Below are 20,264 nucleotides of genomic sequence, written 5' to 3'. Positions count from 1 at the left end.
ATGACCTGAGCAGAAACCAAGAGTTAGATGCTCAACCGACTGAGACACCCAGGCACTCCTATAATTTTTAATTATACATTTATTCGGTAGGTTTTTTTTTTTTAACCAGTTTAAGGTTTGTCCTGTCAATTCCTCTGTAATCTCCATTAGGGCAAGACCATATATGCTTTGTTCAGCTGTGCATTTTACTGCAACCTAGTGCCTGGAACATAATAGATATTATGTCAAATGAATAAAAGAAAACATGAGCACAAAATAGCAAGTGCCAGAAAAAGAGGAAGAGGAAGAGGAAGGAGAAAGAAAAGAGATAAAGAGTGAAAGGAAGGAAGGAAAACTCAGCCATGCTGCTTACCAGATGTCACTGGGCATATGAGTTAACCTCTCTGGGTCTCAGTTACTTCAACTTCAAAATAAAGATAAGAATTACTTTCATATCTCCCTCTGAAGGTGTTTGTAAGAGTCAGAGGCAATAAAGTACGATAGTGTGCTTTGTGAATTATAAAAGCCTTTACAATATGAAGTCATCATTATTAAAAGGAGGATGAGAGGGAAACAAAGTACAATGTTGAGTCTGTTAAGGATAAAGTTAAATTAAAATTGGCTAAAATTGAGATCAAAAATACTCTGAAAAAAAATAGTTCAAGCCTGAGAAAACTACAGAATGCTCTCAAGTACTTGTTAAGTAATTACTTCCATCACTTTTTCTGTCTTTCTTAACCTCATTCCTACAGTGTTAAGGAAAAATATTTTGATTTTTGCAAATATTAAAAATCTAACCCTTCACTCTGTTTGGTCTTCTCTGAAGAGGTGCAAAAAGTACAGAGGTGTGGGGTGCCTGGGTGGCTCAGTCAGTTGAGCGTCTGACTCTTGATTTTGGTTCAGGCCCTGTTCTCACGGTTCATAGGATTGAGCCCCGTGTCAGGCTCTACACTGACAGTGAAGAGCCTGCTTGGAATTCTCTCTCTCCCTCCCTCCCTCTTTCTCTCTCTCTCTGCCCCTTCTCCTGCTCATACTCTCTTTCAAAATAAATAAATGAATTGTTTTAAAAAAAGAGTATGGGAGATACAAAGTGTAGCAGACATAAGCAAAACACAAAGAAAAAGAAAAAAGTTTAAGACATTTAACATCAGCTAACACCAGCTCTTTACTTGAGATGAACTCACGATGCTCTTGCATTTTAAAATATCAGCTTATTCTTTAGATTTCCTTCTTGCTACACAGATGCACTGATATTAACACACAAATTGATGAGCTATATGTAATTGAAATCTTAAAGACTGAAGAGATGAACTATCTCAACTTCAGTTAAATGATAGAATCTTTTCATTGCAGTACCCTGGTGATATACTGAATTCATTTTTTTCCATCCCATCAAAAACATTCAATGTATTACAAAGACTGCTTGCTTTATCATTGCATAGACACACTTCTTTCAAATCAGGAATTTCTTTCATTAAAATTCCTGTCACATTCGTATGGCACTATTTTTCTTTTGTTACCCCATCTAGACTCAATTGTACTGAACTCTATTTTGAACCAAATAAGATGGGAATTTTGGAATGGACGCAATTAGCTGCCTGGAAGAGGAAGCTATAAATAACAATTCACAAAGCATCTTTGATTCCTTGATGCCTTAGACAATCCCCAATCTCATCCAGAAGAGCACACCAAGGCCCGAGAGAAATAAATAAGCAAGGATTATTTAGTGGCCAAGAGGATAGGACTCTGGAGGCAGACTGCCTAGGTTCAAATGCTGGCCTTGCCACTTATTACATTTGAGACCTTAAGAAAATTACTTAACTTCTCTATGCCTCAAGATCCTCCTTCTGTAAAAAAAAGAATTATAATAGTTGCAACCTCATAAGGTTGTTGTGAACATTAAGTAAAAAGTTAAGCCCAGCTTGACATGTAGTAATTACGGAATAGGCAATTCTGGTAGGTGTCTCTCCACCTGTTCTTCTCTTCTATATTAATGGAATGTCTAACTAGGCTTATGGCCGCTCAGAATGAAGACTACATTTCCCAGTATTCCTTGCAGTTAGGTTTTGTCTTGAGACTCCGTGTTGGCTGATGGGATATGATCAGAAATGACACAGGCAACCTCAAGGTCATGGCCTAGTGGGAAAGAGCCCTTTCCCTTGAACCCCTCGTCCCTTCCAGAGGCTCGGATGAGAACATAGGAATGAGCCATCTTGGATTAAGTGCTAAACTGTCAAGGTGGTGGAACAAGAAAGGCAAGGCACCCAGACCCATATTATCATGGAGCCACCAGAACAAAATCACAAAGCTGCCAACCAATCCAGGCTTTAATATTAACAAGCAATACATTTCCATCTTATTGAGGCTATTTTTTTTAATGTTCATTTATTTTTGAGAGAGACATAGAATATGAGTTGGGGTAGGGGGCAGAGAGAGAGGGAGAGTCATATTTTTTTTAATGTTCATTTATTTTTGAGAGAGACATAGAATATGAGTTGGGGTAGGGGGCAGAGAGAGAGGGAGAGTCAGAATCTGAAGCAGGCTCCAGGCTATGAGCTGTCAGCACAGAGCCTGACGCGGGGCTCGAACTCACGAACCGCGAGATCCTGACCTGAGCTGAAGCTGGGCGCTAACCGACTGAGTCACCGAGGTGCCCCTTAAGCTGCTATTGTAATGTATTTCTGTCATCTATAGCCAGAACTATTGTCCAATAAAGACAATAGGGACTCAGTAAATATTAGGCGTTTTCAAAAATGTTGCCATCAGGTTCTGCTTCAGCTTCTGCTGCAATGCCTGCATGCTAAATCCTTCTCTAGAACTAGAGTTTGATATTCCTTTGAGACAGCAAAACCACCGTGGCTGATGAAAAGTATTGTTAAACCAAACGATGAGATAAAAATTACTAAAATAACATTTGCAGGCAGAATAATGTCCCAGCAGCCTGATGCCAATGGCTGCAGAGCTCCTAGCACCCCCATCTTTCATTCGCACCCAGAGGCAATGCCATCAACGCCGGGGCTATTTCATAATTGCCTAAGGAAAATCCAGGGGTGATCAGATCTCCTTTCTGTACTCTGAATATAAAAATACATTTTTCATTTTGATTGTATCTTCTGTGTGCAGAACTTATTGAAATCTAAACAGCACAACACTTGGCCACAAAAACGACAGGCACTCAGTTTTACATGCCATGTCATTAAGCTTTGGCAGTGTCCTATGAGAAAGACATTTTTATTCCCATTTTATAAATATGAAAGTGTAATTTCAGAGAGGAAACTTGCTGTGGGTCACAAGGTTATTAAGCGGTGCTATCAGGATTCAGGTCCAGAAATTTATATTTCACAATCTGCATTCTTCCCTCAGATTCTTCTGGCTAATTCTTATTCTATTAACATATTTTTGCTCAGAAAAGACACTGCATGTATTAAAAACTGCTATCTCTTCCCTAGTTGTGCAAAGCCATGCTGCACACGCTCAAAGTTAAACCTCAGTGGGGCACCTGGGTGGCTTAGTCAGGTGAGCGTCTGACTTTTGATTTTAGTTCAGGTCATGATCCCAGCGTTGTGGGATCTAGCTCCGTGTTGGGTTCCATGCTGAGTGTGGAGCCTGCTTAAGATTCTCTATCTCCCTCTTCCCCTCTCCCAAGCTTTTGTGCTCTCTCCAAAATAAATTTTTCAAAAAGTTAAGCCTCAGTAAACATGAACAGTTGTTTTTGCCTGACTTCTCCCACCAAATGGCATCTGCCCAAGTAACCCCTTATCACAAAGTCTCTTATGATAAACATTCCCCAATGGAGCTGTTCTTCAACAAACACAACTCTGGTCCTAATAAACTTTATAAAGCTGTTGGTTAGTTTCACATCAGAGACTTTTTTTTAACTGTTTATTTTTGAGAGAGAGAGCACAAGCAGGAGAGGGGCAGGGAGAGAGGGAAACAGAGCATGCAAAGCGGGCTCCACACTGACAGCAGAGAGCCTGACATGGGGCTGGAACTTGCAAGTGTGAGACCATGACCGGAGCCGAAGTTGGATGCTTAACCAACTGAGCCACCCAGGCGCCCCTACATCAAAGACTATTAAAAAGAATCAAGACCATCTGAGAATTGGGAAAAAGTTTTGTCTACAGAGAAAGTTACTTCAGAAAAATAAAGAACAAGATTGAAAGAACACTTATCTAGACAAATTTTGTGAATTGTGCCAAGTTAATGTGTTTAGAAATTGTCTCAAGGATGGAGGGCATTGTGGAACCTTCATGTCTGCAGGTGACACCAAGCACTTACTGGCACTAAAACACTCAGCTCATAGGAATATACCGGGAGATTTCACAAAGCTATGTAAACAAACAATTGTTTATTGACTATCGTCTTAAAATCGTGGCAGAAACTGATCCCATATGTAACGAGCAAACCAAGTTCCATAATTAATATGAAATAAGGAAGTGTTTTGCTAATCTAAAATCCAAAGGATACATTTCGTGAGTTTCAAAAACAGCAGAAAATTCTGTTATCGATATGGTAAATTATTCAGAAAAAGAGGGGGTGGAGATAGAGTCAGTGCAGCAAAAAAGAAAAAACATGGATAAAATACTAGGCTTTTAAAGATTATTGCTCTGACAATGTGAGGATTATCTTGATGGGAAGAAATTGGGCTTTCACACACCAGAAAAAGGTAACTTAAAGACAACATGTTGCCCTTGAAAAATTCTTTAAAACCACTTGTGCTACTGAATACAGGTACATGCTGGTTTTAATTTTTATAAACCATAGAGCTGATGTTTATTCTAAAAGGTCTATAACTTGAATTTGCGTAAACTATTTTAAATGCATCAAGGAAGGATTTACATGCCCAGCAGAGACAGTTGTAATTTTTTCCATTTTACTTCTTTAGGGTGGTGCTTATGGGAACTCATATTTTCATAGTTAAAGGTGATTAAAAAAAACCACATCCAGCACTTTTCCTAGTTATCAGCATCAGTAAATAGAACAAGGAATGTAAAGTCACTATGTCTTTGAAATTCATTGAGTATGAATAGCAATAGTGTTTTCTTTATGTGCTTTTTCTTATATGCTTCACTGAAAGTAATCACTGACAATTGCTTTCAGATTTGATGAAACGGAAGCTATAATTCATGCCGAGTAATAAACAAATCTAATTCATAATTCTTAATTGCACCCATTGTTTCAGATTGTTGGTTGTTTCTCCAATATTCCTTCCACTCTTTTCTACCAATAAAAAACCCCAAATGTAGTTGGTCCCATGGCCACCCAGAACAAAGAATACATTTCCGTTACATATCCAAGCTCCTTGCAGCTAAGTACAGTCATGCAACTACATTCTGACCAACACGATGAAAGCAAGGCCATCTATGAAACTTCTCAGAAATATCCTAAGGCAAGGAAACCTTTTTTTCTGCCCTCTGCCCTTCTCCCTGTTGACTAGAATAAGGACAGTATGACAAGTACTGCAGCAGCCATCTTGGACCACGAAGTGTGACTAAGATGGTCTTCTTGACCATATTTTAGACGGTTTCTTCTGAGGCCACTCATTGACAAGATCTTGTCCTTGGGCCCTATTTTTAGCTTGCATAGACCAGATTTAGCAAGAATCCTGCTAAATCGGCATAGCGAGAATCTCCCTACCCTTGATATCTGATGTCACCCTGGCTTGCCTTCAGTAAGTTTTTCCATTCACTGACCCCCTCACTCTGCTCACTGGCTATAAATCCCCAGCTGCCTTTGCTGCATCTGAAGGTGGCCTGGATCTCTCTCCCCTATTGCCATGGTCCTTTTTAAAATTTATTTATTTAAATTCAAGTTAGTTAACATACAATGTAGCATTGGTTCCAGGGGTAGAACCCAGTAATTCATCGCTTACATATAATACCCAGTGCTCATCCCAACAAGTGCCCTCCTTAATTCCCATCACCCATCTAGCCCAACCTCCCACCCATCTCCCCTCCAGCAACCCTGTTTGTTCTCTGCATTTAAGAGTGTCTTATGGTTTGCCTCCCTCTCTTTTATCTTATTTTGCCTTCCCTTCCCCTATGTTCATCTGTTGTGTTTCTTAAATTCCACATGAGTGAAATCATATTTGTCTTTCTCTTACTTATTTTGCTTAGCATAATACACTCCAGTTCCATCCACATTGTTCCAAATGGCAGGATTTCATTCTTTTTCATTGCCAAATAGTATTCCATTGTATATATATACCACATCTTCTTTATCCATTCATCAGTTGATGGACATTTAGGCTCTTTCCAAAATTTGGCTATTGCTGATAGTGCTGCTATAAACATTGGCGTGCCTGTACCCCCTTTGAATCAGAATTTTTGTATCATTGGATAAATACCTAGTAGTGCAACTTTTGGGTAGTAGGGTAGTTCTAGTTTTAATTTTTTCAGGAACCTCCGTACTGGTTTCTAGAGTGGCTGCACCAGTTTGTATTCTCACCAACAGTGCAAAAATTCTCACCCCTTTCTCCACATGCTGGCCAACATCTGTTGTTCCGTGAGTTGTTCATTTTAGCCATTCTGACAGGTGAAAAGTGGTATCTCAGTGTGGTTTTGATTTGTATTTCCCTGATGATGAGTGAAGTTGAGCATCTTTTCATGTGTCTGTTGACCATCTGGATGTCTTCTTCAGTAAAGTGTCTGTTTGTGTCTTCTGCCCATTTCTTCACTTGATTATTTGTTTTTTTGGGTATTGAGTTTTTTAAGTTCTTTACAGATTTTGGATACTAATCCTTTATCTGATATGTCATTTGAAGATATTTTCTCCCATTCTGTCGGATTCCTTTTAGTTTCATTGTCTTCTTTGCTGTGCAGAAGATTTTTATCTTGGATCAAGTCCAAATGGTTTTATTTTTGCTTTTGTTTCCCTTGCCTCCTGAGACACATCTAGTAAGAAGCTGCTGCAGCTGAGATCAAAGAGGTTGCTGCCTGTTTTCTCCTGTAGGATTTTGATAGTTTCCTGTCCCACATTTAGGTCTCTCATCCATTTTGAATTTATTTTTGTGTATGGGGTAAAAAAGTGGTCTAGGTTCATTCTTCTGCATGTCATTGTCCAATTTTCCCAGCACCATCTCAAGAGATGGTCTTTTTCCATTGGATATTCTTTCCTGCTTAGTCAAAGATTAGTTGGCCATATATTTGTGGGCCCATTTCTGGGTTCTCTATTCTGTTCCATTGATCTGTTTTGTGCCAGTACCAATACTGTCTTGATGACGGCAGCTTTGTAATACAGCTTGAAGTCTGGAATTGTGATGCCTCCAGCTTTGGTTTTCTTTTTCAACATTACAATGTCTATACTACCCAAAGCCATCCACACATTCAATGCAATCCCTATCAAAATAACATAATCTTTTGTTTTTAATTTTTTGTGTGAAAGAGTTAAAACGTATTTCAGTAGTCCTGAATAAAAAGTCTTCCTTACCATTTTAATAAGTGTCAGAATAACTTTTTAAGTTTACTTTAACAGATGTTAGCCCATGTTGAAGATAGCAGAGCAACCAGTTCGAAGGACCCCGGGCCTCTGATGAGCATGGAGTTACCATTACCAGTCCTGGATTGTTTTCCTCATGACTTTACCAAGGCAAAAATAAAAAATAAAAAATAAATAAACCTCGCTTATTTAAGTTACTATTATTCTGGTTTTATGACACTCAGAGTTAAACTTACCCTAATTTGTACACCTACAAATAGTATGGATACTGTTACAGAACTAGGGGAGAATGCAAATCCTGGTTGCAAAATATAAATGCATATAGCATCTGTCAAAGTGGTAAATTATTTATATTTTACACAAAGAATGTATCAATTTGGCTCAAGTCACTGTGAAAGTGGAGACTGCACAATCCAATAAAATACAATTTTGCTTCTGTTAAATTAGAAACTAATTCATGTCCATATCCTATGCCTTGCATATAAGTACTTAATGAATTTCTGTGCAATCTTGGAAATGTATCTCCCAAATATGACAAAAAGAATTCAAACAAATATATATTGTCTACAACACTAACACCTGATAGTAAATGGACAATGTGAATAAAAAATTCACAAGAGGAAATACAAATGGCTTGAAATCCTATAAATACCAATAAACACATAAGTGCAAATTAACATAGGACACTGTCATATTAGTAGAGATTTATAGCAACAATTTTGATGTAGGCAGTGGTACAATGTAATAGTTTAGTAAAGAGGAAACTGACATATTTTTAGAAAACAACTTTTCAATTTAAAAGAAATATAAATCAAAATATGAATTAGAATATAATAAAAAAATTAAGACAGAAGACTTGCAAATAAGGATTTTCATGGAAATCGAACAAAATATTGCACATCCATTGTATGAAATCTTATCCAGACAATAAAAATGATGCTTCCAGAGAATTTTTAAGTGAGATGATAAATGTGCATTAAATAATATCAAGCAAATATAGAGGATAAAAATTATATATATGATTCCAACTATATGAAAATTAAATGTATATGCAGCAAAGTGACAGGAAGGAAATTCAACAAGAGGAAACTATCTCTGGGAAGAGGAGAAGTAAGGTTTTAAAGTTCAAATTATATGTATTTTCTGATTTTTTTATAATGAATACATTACTTCTAAAATGAAAAATGTATCAGAAGATATTAAATATTTCTATCACTGGATTGAGGATTTATGATATAAAAAATATTGTACACACTTATGCCCTTTACAGATCCTAGTGAGTTTAAACACTTGAAAAATCCCTTATTGTATAAAAGTTTCATTAATTTTAAACATTTGCATTGAATGTTTACCAGTGACAATTTCTCTGCAATGAAATAATGATTAGAAAAATTAGTAAATGCATGTCAGCCTAATATTATTATAGACTTAAATAAATTAAGTCCTAATTTCTATTAAGATATAAACATTTACATAAACTATTGACATAAAATGGTCATATGCCTGAAATCTAAAATATTAGAAGTTGGGGCACCTGGGTGGCTCAGTCAGTTAAGCATCCGACTTCAGGTCAGGTCATGATCTCGCGGTCCGTGAGTTCGAGCCCCACGTCGGGCTCTGTGCTGACCGCTCAGAGCCTGGAGCCTGTTTCAGATTCTTTGTCTCTCTCTCTCTCTGACCCTCCCCCGTTCATGCTCTGTCTATATCTCAAAAATAAATAAACGTTAAAAAATTTTGAAAAAAAAAGAAGTGACATTTTTGTTAGTGAAGTTTTCACTTGTATTATTTCCTTAGAAATAAAATGCCTATTTTCTCAGGAATTCAGTTGGCATTTATTTAATTAGATTTTCCCTAATGAACTGACCTACCTTTGGGCAACATGGGATTTAGAGATCTTTGTTTCTTCAACCTCCAATAAAAAGGAATGGTAGTTTCCTGGATGTGAGTGCAAATTAACCCATGCTGCATGGGGGCATGTCCTTTACACCAATTCTGGCTAGAGCAGTACATTAGACGGGAAAAGGGGTACAAAAAGAGGAATTTGGAGAGGAGTCAAAGATGAGAGAGACACACACACACAGAATGAGAGATACACATACATAGTATATACACACATTCTACATACATGACAGTTTTACTTATTACTATGGTGACCACATTATTTCAAACAAAAAAAAGTATGGTCTGGCAAATATATTTATTTATTTGGAGAATCCAACGTTGGAAATATCCCCAAATACCAGGTATTTGTGGCCCTTTCCCATGGTGAGCCCTACAAGTAAGAATTACTTGGAGGAGAATGCAGAATAAAAACTGAAGTTAGTTTCCCTAAATATGCATATATATCGAAATTCTTAAGTTCTTTGGTAGGAAAATCTCCAAGGTTCTAAACGCGCTTAAAAGGTGCCCTCCTCAATACCCATCACCCACCCTCCCCGCCCTCCCACCCCCCATCAACCCTCAGTTTGTTCTCAGTTTTTAAGAGTCTCTTATGCTTTGGCTCTCTTCCACTCTAACCTCTTTTTTTTTTTTTCCTTCCCCTCCCCTATGGGTTTCTGTTAAGTTTCTCAGGATGAGCACTGGGTGTTGTATGGAAACCAATTTGACAATAAACTTCATATATTGAAAAAAAATAAAAAATAAAAAAAATGAAAAAAAAGAAAAAAAATATGTGTACTTAATTGAAAAAAAAAACCTTGTTAATCAGAACAAACTCACTCTAAGCCTGAATAAAACATCTGTAGAAACTAATAAAAAAATAAAAAAATAATAAATAAATAAATAAACGCACTTAAAGCAAAGCTGGATTTTCTTTTTTCATTTCTCTGTGACTCACAAAGAGGTTGGGTTTTATTAGGGAGCCAGTATGTTCAGGCAGGGAGTTTCTGTTAATCCATTAAGAAGCTTCATGGCAATTCTATCAGGATTGAAACAAAACGTTTACCAAACTAAAAGTCCACTCTTATAGTTCTCTTGGTGTTTTATGGAGACAGTGAGTCTTCAGGCTTTTCAGCAGGTCAAACTAATTTTGTTCCTAGTGGTAGTGATAAGATTTGGAAAAACGAACAGCCCCAGAGATCAAATATTTGTAGAGGATTAAGAGGATATTACCACTTGGCACTTACTGGTCTCCCTAACTTCCAGGCTGAATGTGTAACTCTTGAAATCAATTCAAATCCATTTGAACTGAATATTTAACTTATCTGCAGGATTACAAATAGCCAATTTGAATACACTTTCCCCTTCTGTTTCTCCCTTCTCTTCCCTTCCCCACCCTGCTCTAAAATGATGGAACCAACTGCACAAAGACAAAGCCGTAACATGAATGGCAATTTCCAGGCTGGGATCTGTGGTCTCTTGATGACACTAGACTCTGGCTTGCTCAGTGGCCCATATCAGCTGAGCCAACTGTTTGGAACAAAGCATAATACACTTTCCCTTTGGTTTCAGTCAGCATAAGGACTAGAACAGCATGAGGAACTCTTGTCAGTTTTCACTGTGTAAAAGCGATGCTTCTACAAAGGTCATAGTAACTTGAGATAATGTTACACAGCTCATAGGTCAGAGCTGTCCATAAATACCAGGCTAAAGAAATGTTTTCTGTTTTGCTCCATTTCTCTAAGAGTAAGGCGATGGGTGGACTCTCAATAGGATCTGAAGAGGTGCCTTTATTGCATAAACAACACAACACAGAGAAAAGGGAAGCAATATGGAATGTGAGCTCCTCCTCTCTGATGTTTACCAGCTTGGCCAATTGTTTAACAAGTTTCAGTTGCCACAGCTGTAGCCCATCATAACAGTAGCTACCCTACAGATGACATGGGGATTAAGTGGGGATACATTTTTGAATTGAGTAATACATTCTCCTTTGTGAGGCAGGTCTTGAATAGTGTACCATTCCTTTTTTGTCCTGGTGCTCAGAAGGGTCAGATACATCCCCTAGAGGTTAAAAGTGACCTAAGAGTGGCCTGTGAGCTCTGGGGCCAGACGGTGGGGCTACAAACCACAGTTCTGCCACTTACTAACTGGGTGACCTTGGACAAGTTACTTAACTTTGCATTTCAGTTTCCCCATCTGTAAATAGGATACTTATAGCTCTGACCTCATTGGGAAAATGAATTTGTAATCTGTCCCTCACAATTCTGCAGAACCTTTGGCTAGTTCTTGGTATTTTCTCTACCTCCAAATTCATTGTACAGTTCTCCTAGAGAAGCAATGAAACATTTAAGCTGTTCCAGCACATAAGCCACTACAGATTGAGTGAGGCATAAAAATCTCCTGGAGATGGCAGGACTCTGTGAAATCATCTAGCCTCCCAGATAGAAGCCCATGCTCTATCTCTGATAGCTGATGGATTCTAGTCTAATACCATTTTGTCTCTTAGACTATAAATGTCCTGCTGCTCACTGAGATGGCTTACCAAGGATTTTAGGTATATACAGCTATTCTTGAGGCGAGAACCTACCAAGGCATTGTTTTCAACACTAAACATCAGCAAATTATAGCCCTTGGGCCAAATCCAGCCCACCACGTGTTTTTGTAAGTAAAGTTTTATTGGAACATAGCTATACCCGTCTGTTTACATGTTGTCTATCGCTGCTTTCATACTACAAAAGCAGGCTAACGTAATCGTAATACAGAACATATACCCTGTAGAGCCTAAAGTATTTACTATCTGGCCCTTTTCAGAAAAAAAAAATTGCTGACCTCTGGTCTATGTCATGTATAGTCTGATCCATGACTGCAAACTTCTTTATGTTTATGGATCCAACAAACATTAATATTGTGTCTCTGCTCACCTTTATTATTCCGATAATACATATATAGCATTTGGCCTATAGAAGGTTTTCAACAAATGTTGATTACTTCTGACTCTTAGAGATTACAGGATGCTGTGGGTTGCATGTAACAGAAAGCCAGATTCAAACTGCTGTAAATAACATGGAAATCTATTATATTGCTTAAAGAAGAAGCCCAAAGGTGTGGCAGGTTCAAGTATATCAGGATATTAACGACAATTTTCTGTCATTCGTTTGGTTCAGCTTCATCACTGTGCTGGCTTTCATTCTCAAGAGCAACAATGACAACAGGTCTCATTGAATATGTCAAGTGGGAAAGAGAACCTTCTATAAATATGGGCTATATGCTTGAGTGGGTCATCTTTGGTCTCATGTCTACCTCAAGACCAATGAGAGTTGCTAGAGGAATATTAGTCAAGGAATGAATATTTTTTTTAAAAAATCCACTGCTGGAGCTGAGCAAAATCAAGATTTGGATAGGGAAGAAGAAAAGAACAAAAGGGGGATGTAAGGCAACCAACAGAGTTCATGACTGAGACAAGCCCAAGAATAGGTGCCAAAGAGAACATTAAGTCCAGATATGTTTTCATGTATTGTGGCCAAATGGAAATGAAATCTTCTTAGTAAAGATAAAGCCCAAATGAACTGCTGAAATGAAGAGTCACTTACAAATTGAAGATTTCTTATATAGGCCAATACCACAACCTATACATGTAGCAGTTTGTTTTTACGCATAGAAGATCAAGCAGAGTAAGATTTTTGTCAATGAGATTTTTTTAGAGTAGATACCATGAACCATCTCATCTTTTACGTTAGAGTGAGTTCTTCCAAAATTAGAAAAACCTAAGGTACAAAATGTCAGCAAAGGTCTTTATTGTGTGCTTCCAAACTATATTTTTTTCCATTTGCATTCACTGTTGATAACTCAATTTTATTAGCATCACTTCCGCCCTCTGTCTTCACTGCATTAAAGCCATCACTAAAACCACGTGATTTGTTCTTCAAAGAGAACATTTAAAATATTCTTATTCTGTAGTAGTTGAAACCTGGTTCTAGATATCTCCTACCATTTCTTCCTGCTTGGTCTGAAGGAAAATTAATACATTTAAGCCCCTTGGGTGAACCTAAAATGCTCTGTTAGTAGGTAGACCCCTCTTCGCAGCCTATAATTCATGACTGGAGATAATTATCAGGCTTGCCATGTGCCTTCTGGGTTCAGAGCACCTTCAGGAGCACCAAATCCCATTTTAATTAATGCTACACTTGAGTGGCTATGTGTACCATAGAGCAAAGGTGAGCATCAGTCCTAATGCATTGATTCAACACAATTTTTACATTCTTCCATTTTTCTATTTTCTTTAAGAATAACCTACTTAGGGGCGCCTGGGTGGCGCAGTCGGTTAAGCCTCCGACTTCAGCCAGGTCACGATCTCGCGGTCCGTGAGTTCGAGCCCCGCGTCGGGCTCTGGGCTGATGGCTCAGAGCCTGGAGCCTGTTTCCGATTCTGTGTCTCCCTCTCTCTCTGCCCCTCCCCCGTTCATGCTCTGTCTCTCTCTGTCCCAAAAATAAATAAACGTTGAAAAAAAAAAAAAAAAAAGAATAACCTACTTAAACAAGTAAACACAGAAACAATAAATCCACTGCTTTCAAAAGTCCAATTTACTAACTTTCCATATCAGTTACTTCTCTGTAACCGTCATAATTCTTAAAAATTTTCTTTGGCTTCCATTTCCTTCTGAAACCGATTAGCAGAATCTGAAGGCAATTTTGCGGTTCATAGTAAACAGCTAAAATGCGGTTGATATATATTTGCCAATGCCAAATCTTTTTCACATGTCAAGGGCAAGATCAAGTGTTACCTCTTCTGTGAAACGAGTCCTTCAATTTCTATCTTATTCATAATTAATTATGCTTCCCTCTAGATGCCAACAAAATATCAACTTACACCTCTGTGGCATGGTGAAAACAATTATTGCAACAGCTAGTACAAATGTTTACTGTTGTAACGAAATTGATTACACCATAAATTCCTTATGTTGATGATTTTAGAGGATAACAAGGAAAAAGAACAAAGTTCCCTGTTCCATCTGGCAAATCTCCTGGTTGGGTTCTCCAAAAGCTAATCTGAGAAGTAGATTTGTGTGCAAGTGATTTACAGAGTCCTCTTGGGAGGAACCTGTAAGGGAATAGGGAAGGCAGGAGAGATAAGCAGAGAGGGGCCAAGTAAGGTTGTGGTCTTTGGGTGACGGCAGTATGATTCCACAGGAAGCTGTGAGGCAGAAATTGCATTGCAAAGCCATTGGCTTGGGGATGCCCAGTAGGGACATAAACTCAAGGTTACCTGGCACTGGTGGCTCTCTAGTCCTAGGAGAAACTCTGGCTGCTCAAAGTAGGCCCCTAAAGAAGGTAATAGAGACCATCCTTAGCAGTAAAGCATGTGGAAACTGGAAGATAAGAGCATGGATCCAACAAGAGACCCTAATAGATCTCAGTGGAGCACTGACAGTGTTCACTACAACACATACCAACAATAGGGCTAATGATTAATGCCAGCAATTAGTAAGTACTTACTGTATGCCAGCATTCTTCTAAACTCTTGATGATATCAGCTTATTTAATCCGTACAACAACCTCATGAGGTACCTAATGTTATTATTATCTCTGTTTCGCCAAATGAGCGATTTATTCATGGAACACACCTATCCAAAGTGACACAAAGATTTCATGGCTTAACGAAGATTTCAATCAATAAATGTGGATATGTGATTCAACAACACACACTCTAAATACCATGCCACTCACTTCGGTGTAGCTTCTCAATACACAAAGCTGTTAAGAGTGGCAGAGCCAGGGGCACCTGAGTGGTTCAGTTGGTTGAGCGTCGGACTCTTGATTTCGGCTTAGGTAATGATCCCAGGGTTGTGGGATCAAGCCCTGTGTCAGGCTCCACACTGAGCATGGAGCCTGCTTGGGATTCTCTCTCTCTCTCTCTCTCTCTCTCTCTCTCTCTCCATCTTCTCTCTTTCCCTCCTCTACCCTTCTCCCCCACTCCCACTTTGTTTCTCTCTCTCTCATTAAAAAAAAAAAAGAGGGGGCGCCTGGGTGGCGCAGTCGGTTAAGCGTCCGACTTCAGCCAGGTCACGATCTCGCGGTCCGGGAGTTCGAGCCCCGCGTCAGGCTCTGGGCTGATGGCTCAGAGCCTGGAGCCTGTTTCCGATTCTGTGTGTCTCCCTCTCTCTCTGCTCCTCCCCCGTTCATGCTCTGTCTCTCTCTGTCCCAAAAATAAATAAACGTTGAAAAAAAAAATTAAAAAAAAAAAAAAAAAAAAAAAAGAGTAGCAGAGCCTGAGTCATCTGGCTTGAGCTCATACCTTGGTAGCTCAGGAAAAATGAGACAACATATCTAATACAGTTAGTGCAGAAAATAACTCAACAAAATATTAGCCACTGCTGCTATTAAAGAAGGGAACAAGATATAGTAGCTTTAAAAATATCTATTTTCTATAAAAGTATCTCTTAGATCTATTAAAGCCTTTCTTCTGCTTTCCAGAAACAAGTTTGAAGGGCCAGGAAATCAACAACTTTATTCTCAATAGCTCTGTTGTATGTTACACATTTGCCTACATTTCTTTATAAAGAGTAAGGAAAAAAGGCAAGGGAAGAAAGAAAACAAGGAAAACAGAGTAAAACAGATTATTAGGAAAAGATATTGTGAATGACAGAAGCAAATATTCTGAACAAATCCCTATCCATTGTACTTCAGTGTTTGTGAGGATCTGGTTATTAAATTGGGTTTTCCTGGGGTGCCTGGGCAGCTCAGTGGGTTAAGTGTCCAACTTTTGATTTTGGCTCAGGTTGTGATCTCACAGTTCGTGAGTTTGAGCCCTGTGTCAGGCTCTGTGCTCTCAGCACAGAGCCTGCTTGAGACTCTCTCTCTCTGCCCCTCCTCTGCTTGCCCACTCACTGTCTGTCTCTTTCTCAAAATAAATAAATAAAACTTAAAAAAAGAAAGAAAGAAATATTTTGTGTTTTCCTGAATAGAGTGATTTTTAATTCCCCACAGCATGTTATCAGTTACTAGCTAGTACCTCACCTCCCATAAACAATTTAACTTTTTGCAGAATAGAAAATTTAGTCAGTTTTCGTGACTGGAATACAAATGCCAGAAACATAATTTCTGATTTCTTTAAAAATCATTAACTGCACTAACCTGAATTCTAGGCATAGAAAAATTGCAATAATTTTCATGAAAGCCTTTATTTCTTTAAGATTGGTTGAATCCTATTAGTGATGAAAATAAAAATTCTGGGCTCTTAACTATGAAGTAAGCATCAATCAAGAATATTTCAATGTATTTCCAATTCTAGGATTCCGGTTCCTTTAGGCACATTGAATACTTTTGCAATATATAAAGATAATCTTATGACAAGTTTTCTCCTGAGTAAAAAAAAGAGAATAAACTTAAGTTTTTGTGGTCTTTCCAGATTTTTTCTTGAGGTTGACATCTAGTTTCACAGCATTGTGGTCAGAATAACTGCAGTCTGGAGAGACACATAAAACACAAAATCTATATATTGCACAGTAGGTGGTCATTGAGAAGGGAACTGTGATTATTTCTGCTCCTCTCATCAGGGTGAGATGTAATATCTAAATATGTTTCACAACCAGCACAGTACAGGTTGCAACCAATCCCGATGTATGTGATAACCAATCAGAACAAGGCTGTGACCATTGAGAACAGAAGATGCAACCAATCAGAATGGATGCTAGCTGAAACATAGGGAAGGTCATGCTTGGGGATCCAGCTAAATATCACCCTTGCCTATAATTGATGTGAAACTCAACTGTGCCCATATTTCTCCATGTTACTCATACAGAGACGTATTATTTTTTAAATTTTACTTGAGAGGGAGAAAGAGAGCATGCGAGCAGGGGAGAGGGGCAGAGGGACAGAGAAAGAAAATCTTAAGCTGTGTCCATGCTCAGGGTGGGCAGAGCCTGATGGGGGGCTCGATCCCACAACCCTAGGATCATGACCTAAGTCAAAATCAAGAGTCAGACGCTCAACTGACAGAGCCATCTAGGCACCCCTAGAGACTTATTCTTAAAAATTCAGGCGACTTCTGGGGTAAAATGAGAATTTTTCACTCCCCAGATCCTCTTCTTCTTTTCTCAGCTATGGTGGGAACAAATTCCCAGAAAGACTCACCTGAGAAAGGCATTATAAATAAATAACTGTGAACTTAGGTACCAGGCACTGTACATGTAGTATCTTCCTTAATCCTTGCAATGATGCTCTGAGGAGGGCACTTTTATTACCTTTGTTTTATGGATGAGGAAACCAAGGCACAGAAAAATTGAGTAACTTGCTCAAGGTCACAGAACTAACACATCCAGGAGTTGGAATTCAAACCTTGGCAGTCCTTCCACTTAACTACTACTTATGATGGTATTAGTGAATGGGCATTCTCATCAACACTGTATTATCCCTGGGGCACCTAGGTGGCTCAGTCGGTTAAGCATCTGACTTCAGCTCAGGTCATGGTCCCATGGTTCGTGAGTTCAAGCCCAGCATCAGGCTCTGTGCTGACTGCTCAGAGCCTGGAGCCTGCTTCAGATTCTGTGTCTTCCCCTCTCGCTGCCCTCCCCACTGCCGCTCGTGCTCTGTGTTTCTCTCTCTCTCAAAAAATAAATAAACATGAAATTTTTTTGAAAAAAACCCTATATTATTTGCTCAATTCCATCCTTCAATCCAGCTAAGTGATAAAATATCAAAGATGTTTTCTAATATGTGGGTTACTGCTGGGAACCCACGAAGGCACTGACCAACATTTGTCTCCAGGAAGGTCGCAGTTGCCCGATTTCTAATCTAGCTTGCTTCCAACAGACAGCAGTCGGGAAGGGCAGAAAAGAGAAAAGAATATTACCTTATTCTCTTGTCCTCCACTTTTTTCAAATATTCATCTCTCTTTAGGACTCCCAGGATCATTTCCTTCTCATGATCTAACAAAAATGACAGATTGATAAACTCCGAGTTCTTAGACATGGTATTTCAGAAACCGCTCTGAGTAGCAGTGAGTGAATCTTCCAGGTGAAGTGATATCCGCAATTCTTGAGGCGCCCCTGATCAACCCGGAGTCACTCAGGTGTTTGATGGCAGAGTGGGCTACACAGAAAAGAGTCGCCACTGGGATTACATTCCAAGAAGGTCAATCCTTCAGAATGCTACAAAGCAGGAATCAGATGACCTGGGGTAGAATACAGAACACACAGGGAAGAAAGAGAAGCAAAGGAGAGAAAAATTATTTAGAATTAATTAGGCCATGTTCCCATAGCACATAGTGTCTAAGTTTTGAAACAATGATCTACTTTACTCAAAAAAAAAAAAAATCAACATGCAACCATTAAATAATTACTATGTGTTTTATTACCATGAAATATAATTTATACTTCCTTGGTTCCAGGTTCTTTGTGCAAATTCAGTTTCTTCCATTATAATTAATTTCCTTTGCCAGCCAGTGCTGTTACCACCCTTGTGGCTGACCCATGGGTGAACGGGGTCACGATTGGGGGACACTAAGTGCACAGACTGGACTGTCCATTAAGTGGTTCCCTCCTATTCCTTCCCTTCTTCCCCCAGCTAGGACCACTGTGCAAAGAGCACTGCTGTCAAGACAAATATAAATCGGTGCTACGTGTATCAACTGGAATGTTTCTCACAAACATAGCACTGAATGGAAAAAAATCAAGTTACAGAAGAATTCATGCAGAATGATGCCATATGTGTGAAGGAAACAATTTGTTACAACATTATATCTAATTTAGGAATATATACATTTGTAGTATAAATACAAGGGATTTCATGGGGAATTCAGAGATCCAATCAAAGAGAACATAGGAACTTCAACCATATTGGATAATGTTTTCTTCTCAAGATGAGTGTTTATATCTCATGATGTGCAGATTTGTGAATTATTCCAGGTGTGTATTACATACTGTGAAACAGATGTTACAAAACTACCCCATGTCAACATAAGAAGTACGCCAGGCTGCGTTCCTCACCCTAATTCTTGAGCACATTCTTTCATTGGCTTGGTACCTGGATTCTTTCTGTACATCCCCTTAGGAATGAGGACTCTTAGAGTGATCTATCTGGTTTTGTGATGTGGCCTCATCCCATGACCTTGTCCCTCAGCTTTCTTCCCAGGTCTACGGACTACAGTCTATGTGCAAGTTACGCTTGGCTTGCTTGGTTATAGCCAGTTTCCAAGCATAATTAGATACCTACTCAAAGGCTGCTTTGGGGCCTCCCAGTTGCCCTAAGTTTAGGCTGACATCAAAATCTCAGGTGATATGAAAGGACAGGATCTTGTCCAGAGCCTAACTTTTCAAAGTCCCTAGGTGTCTGTTTTATACAGTATACACCAAACCATAACTTTGCTGAAATGACTCAGAACAGAATCTCTTCCTATAGGTCAAGAGCTAGCCCCCTCTGAGAAAACTGCCCTGGTCAGCACAGACTTTCAAGATTGACTCCAGGCTTTTTCTTCCATCTCCAAAGTCCTAGAGGCAGCAGGGATCAGAGAGCCCCAAGGCTGACAAGAACAGAAAGCCACAAGGTTAGAGCAAAAAGGGCTCTTCAGAAAGGTTAATGGTTTGGTTTTTGCATCACTGTCCACTGTGGTCTCCTCAGATAAAGAGCGGAACTGGTTTTTCCACCCCTTGTGTGGTTCATCTGGTTTCACACTGAAATGGAAAAACCACTTGGTAACTCAATGAATGAATATGCTATAATTATAGCCTGGTTCACTTAGGACATATTTATATTTGAAATGTCAGATTTAGAAAGTCATATGTGAATGTTCCATAGAATTGTATTTAGAGATTATCCAAGGGGTTGGGAGACACAAAAATGTTTGATCTGAAGCTTATGGTTATCCTTGCTTCGGGTTGGAAATGCAGACCTGCCCTCTAAAGGTCCATGGCTCTGCCCAGTGAACAGAATAAAAAGAGGGAGGGCAGTGACACCGTGGTGGAGCATCTGAAGGTG

General features: G+C 38.9%; 1 protein-coding gene across 6 annotated transcripts in view; it reads right to left on the bottom strand.

Moving 5' to 3' along the window:
* SYTL5 (synaptotagmin like 5) overlaps positions 1-20,264 on the bottom strand; it is a 288,860-nt gene that overhangs the window by 97,272 nt on the left and 171,324 nt on the right. For all 6 annotated transcript variants that reach the window (XR_006710868.1, XM_045471711.1, XM_045471715.1 and 3 more), the window contains exon 2: positions 18,142-18,462. Coding sequence is in view for 5 of the 6 variants with exons in the window: in XM_045471711.1 (XP_045327667.1) it covers positions 18,142-18,260 (119 nt within the window). In the remaining variant the exon portion in view is untranslated. The remainder of the gene's footprint in view (positions 1-18,141; positions 18,463-20,264) is intronic.

The sequence above is a fragment of the Leopardus geoffroyi genome, chromosome X, assembly GCF_018350155.1.
Source record: "Leopardus geoffroyi isolate Oge1 chromosome X, O.geoffroyi_Oge1_pat1.0, whole genome shotgun sequence".
In the NCBI taxonomy this organism is placed as follows: Eukaryota; Metazoa; Chordata; class Mammalia; order Carnivora; family Felidae; genus Leopardus; species Leopardus geoffroyi.
Note: the sequence above shows the minus strand (reverse complement) of the source record. Positions and strands in the feature narration are given on the sequence as shown.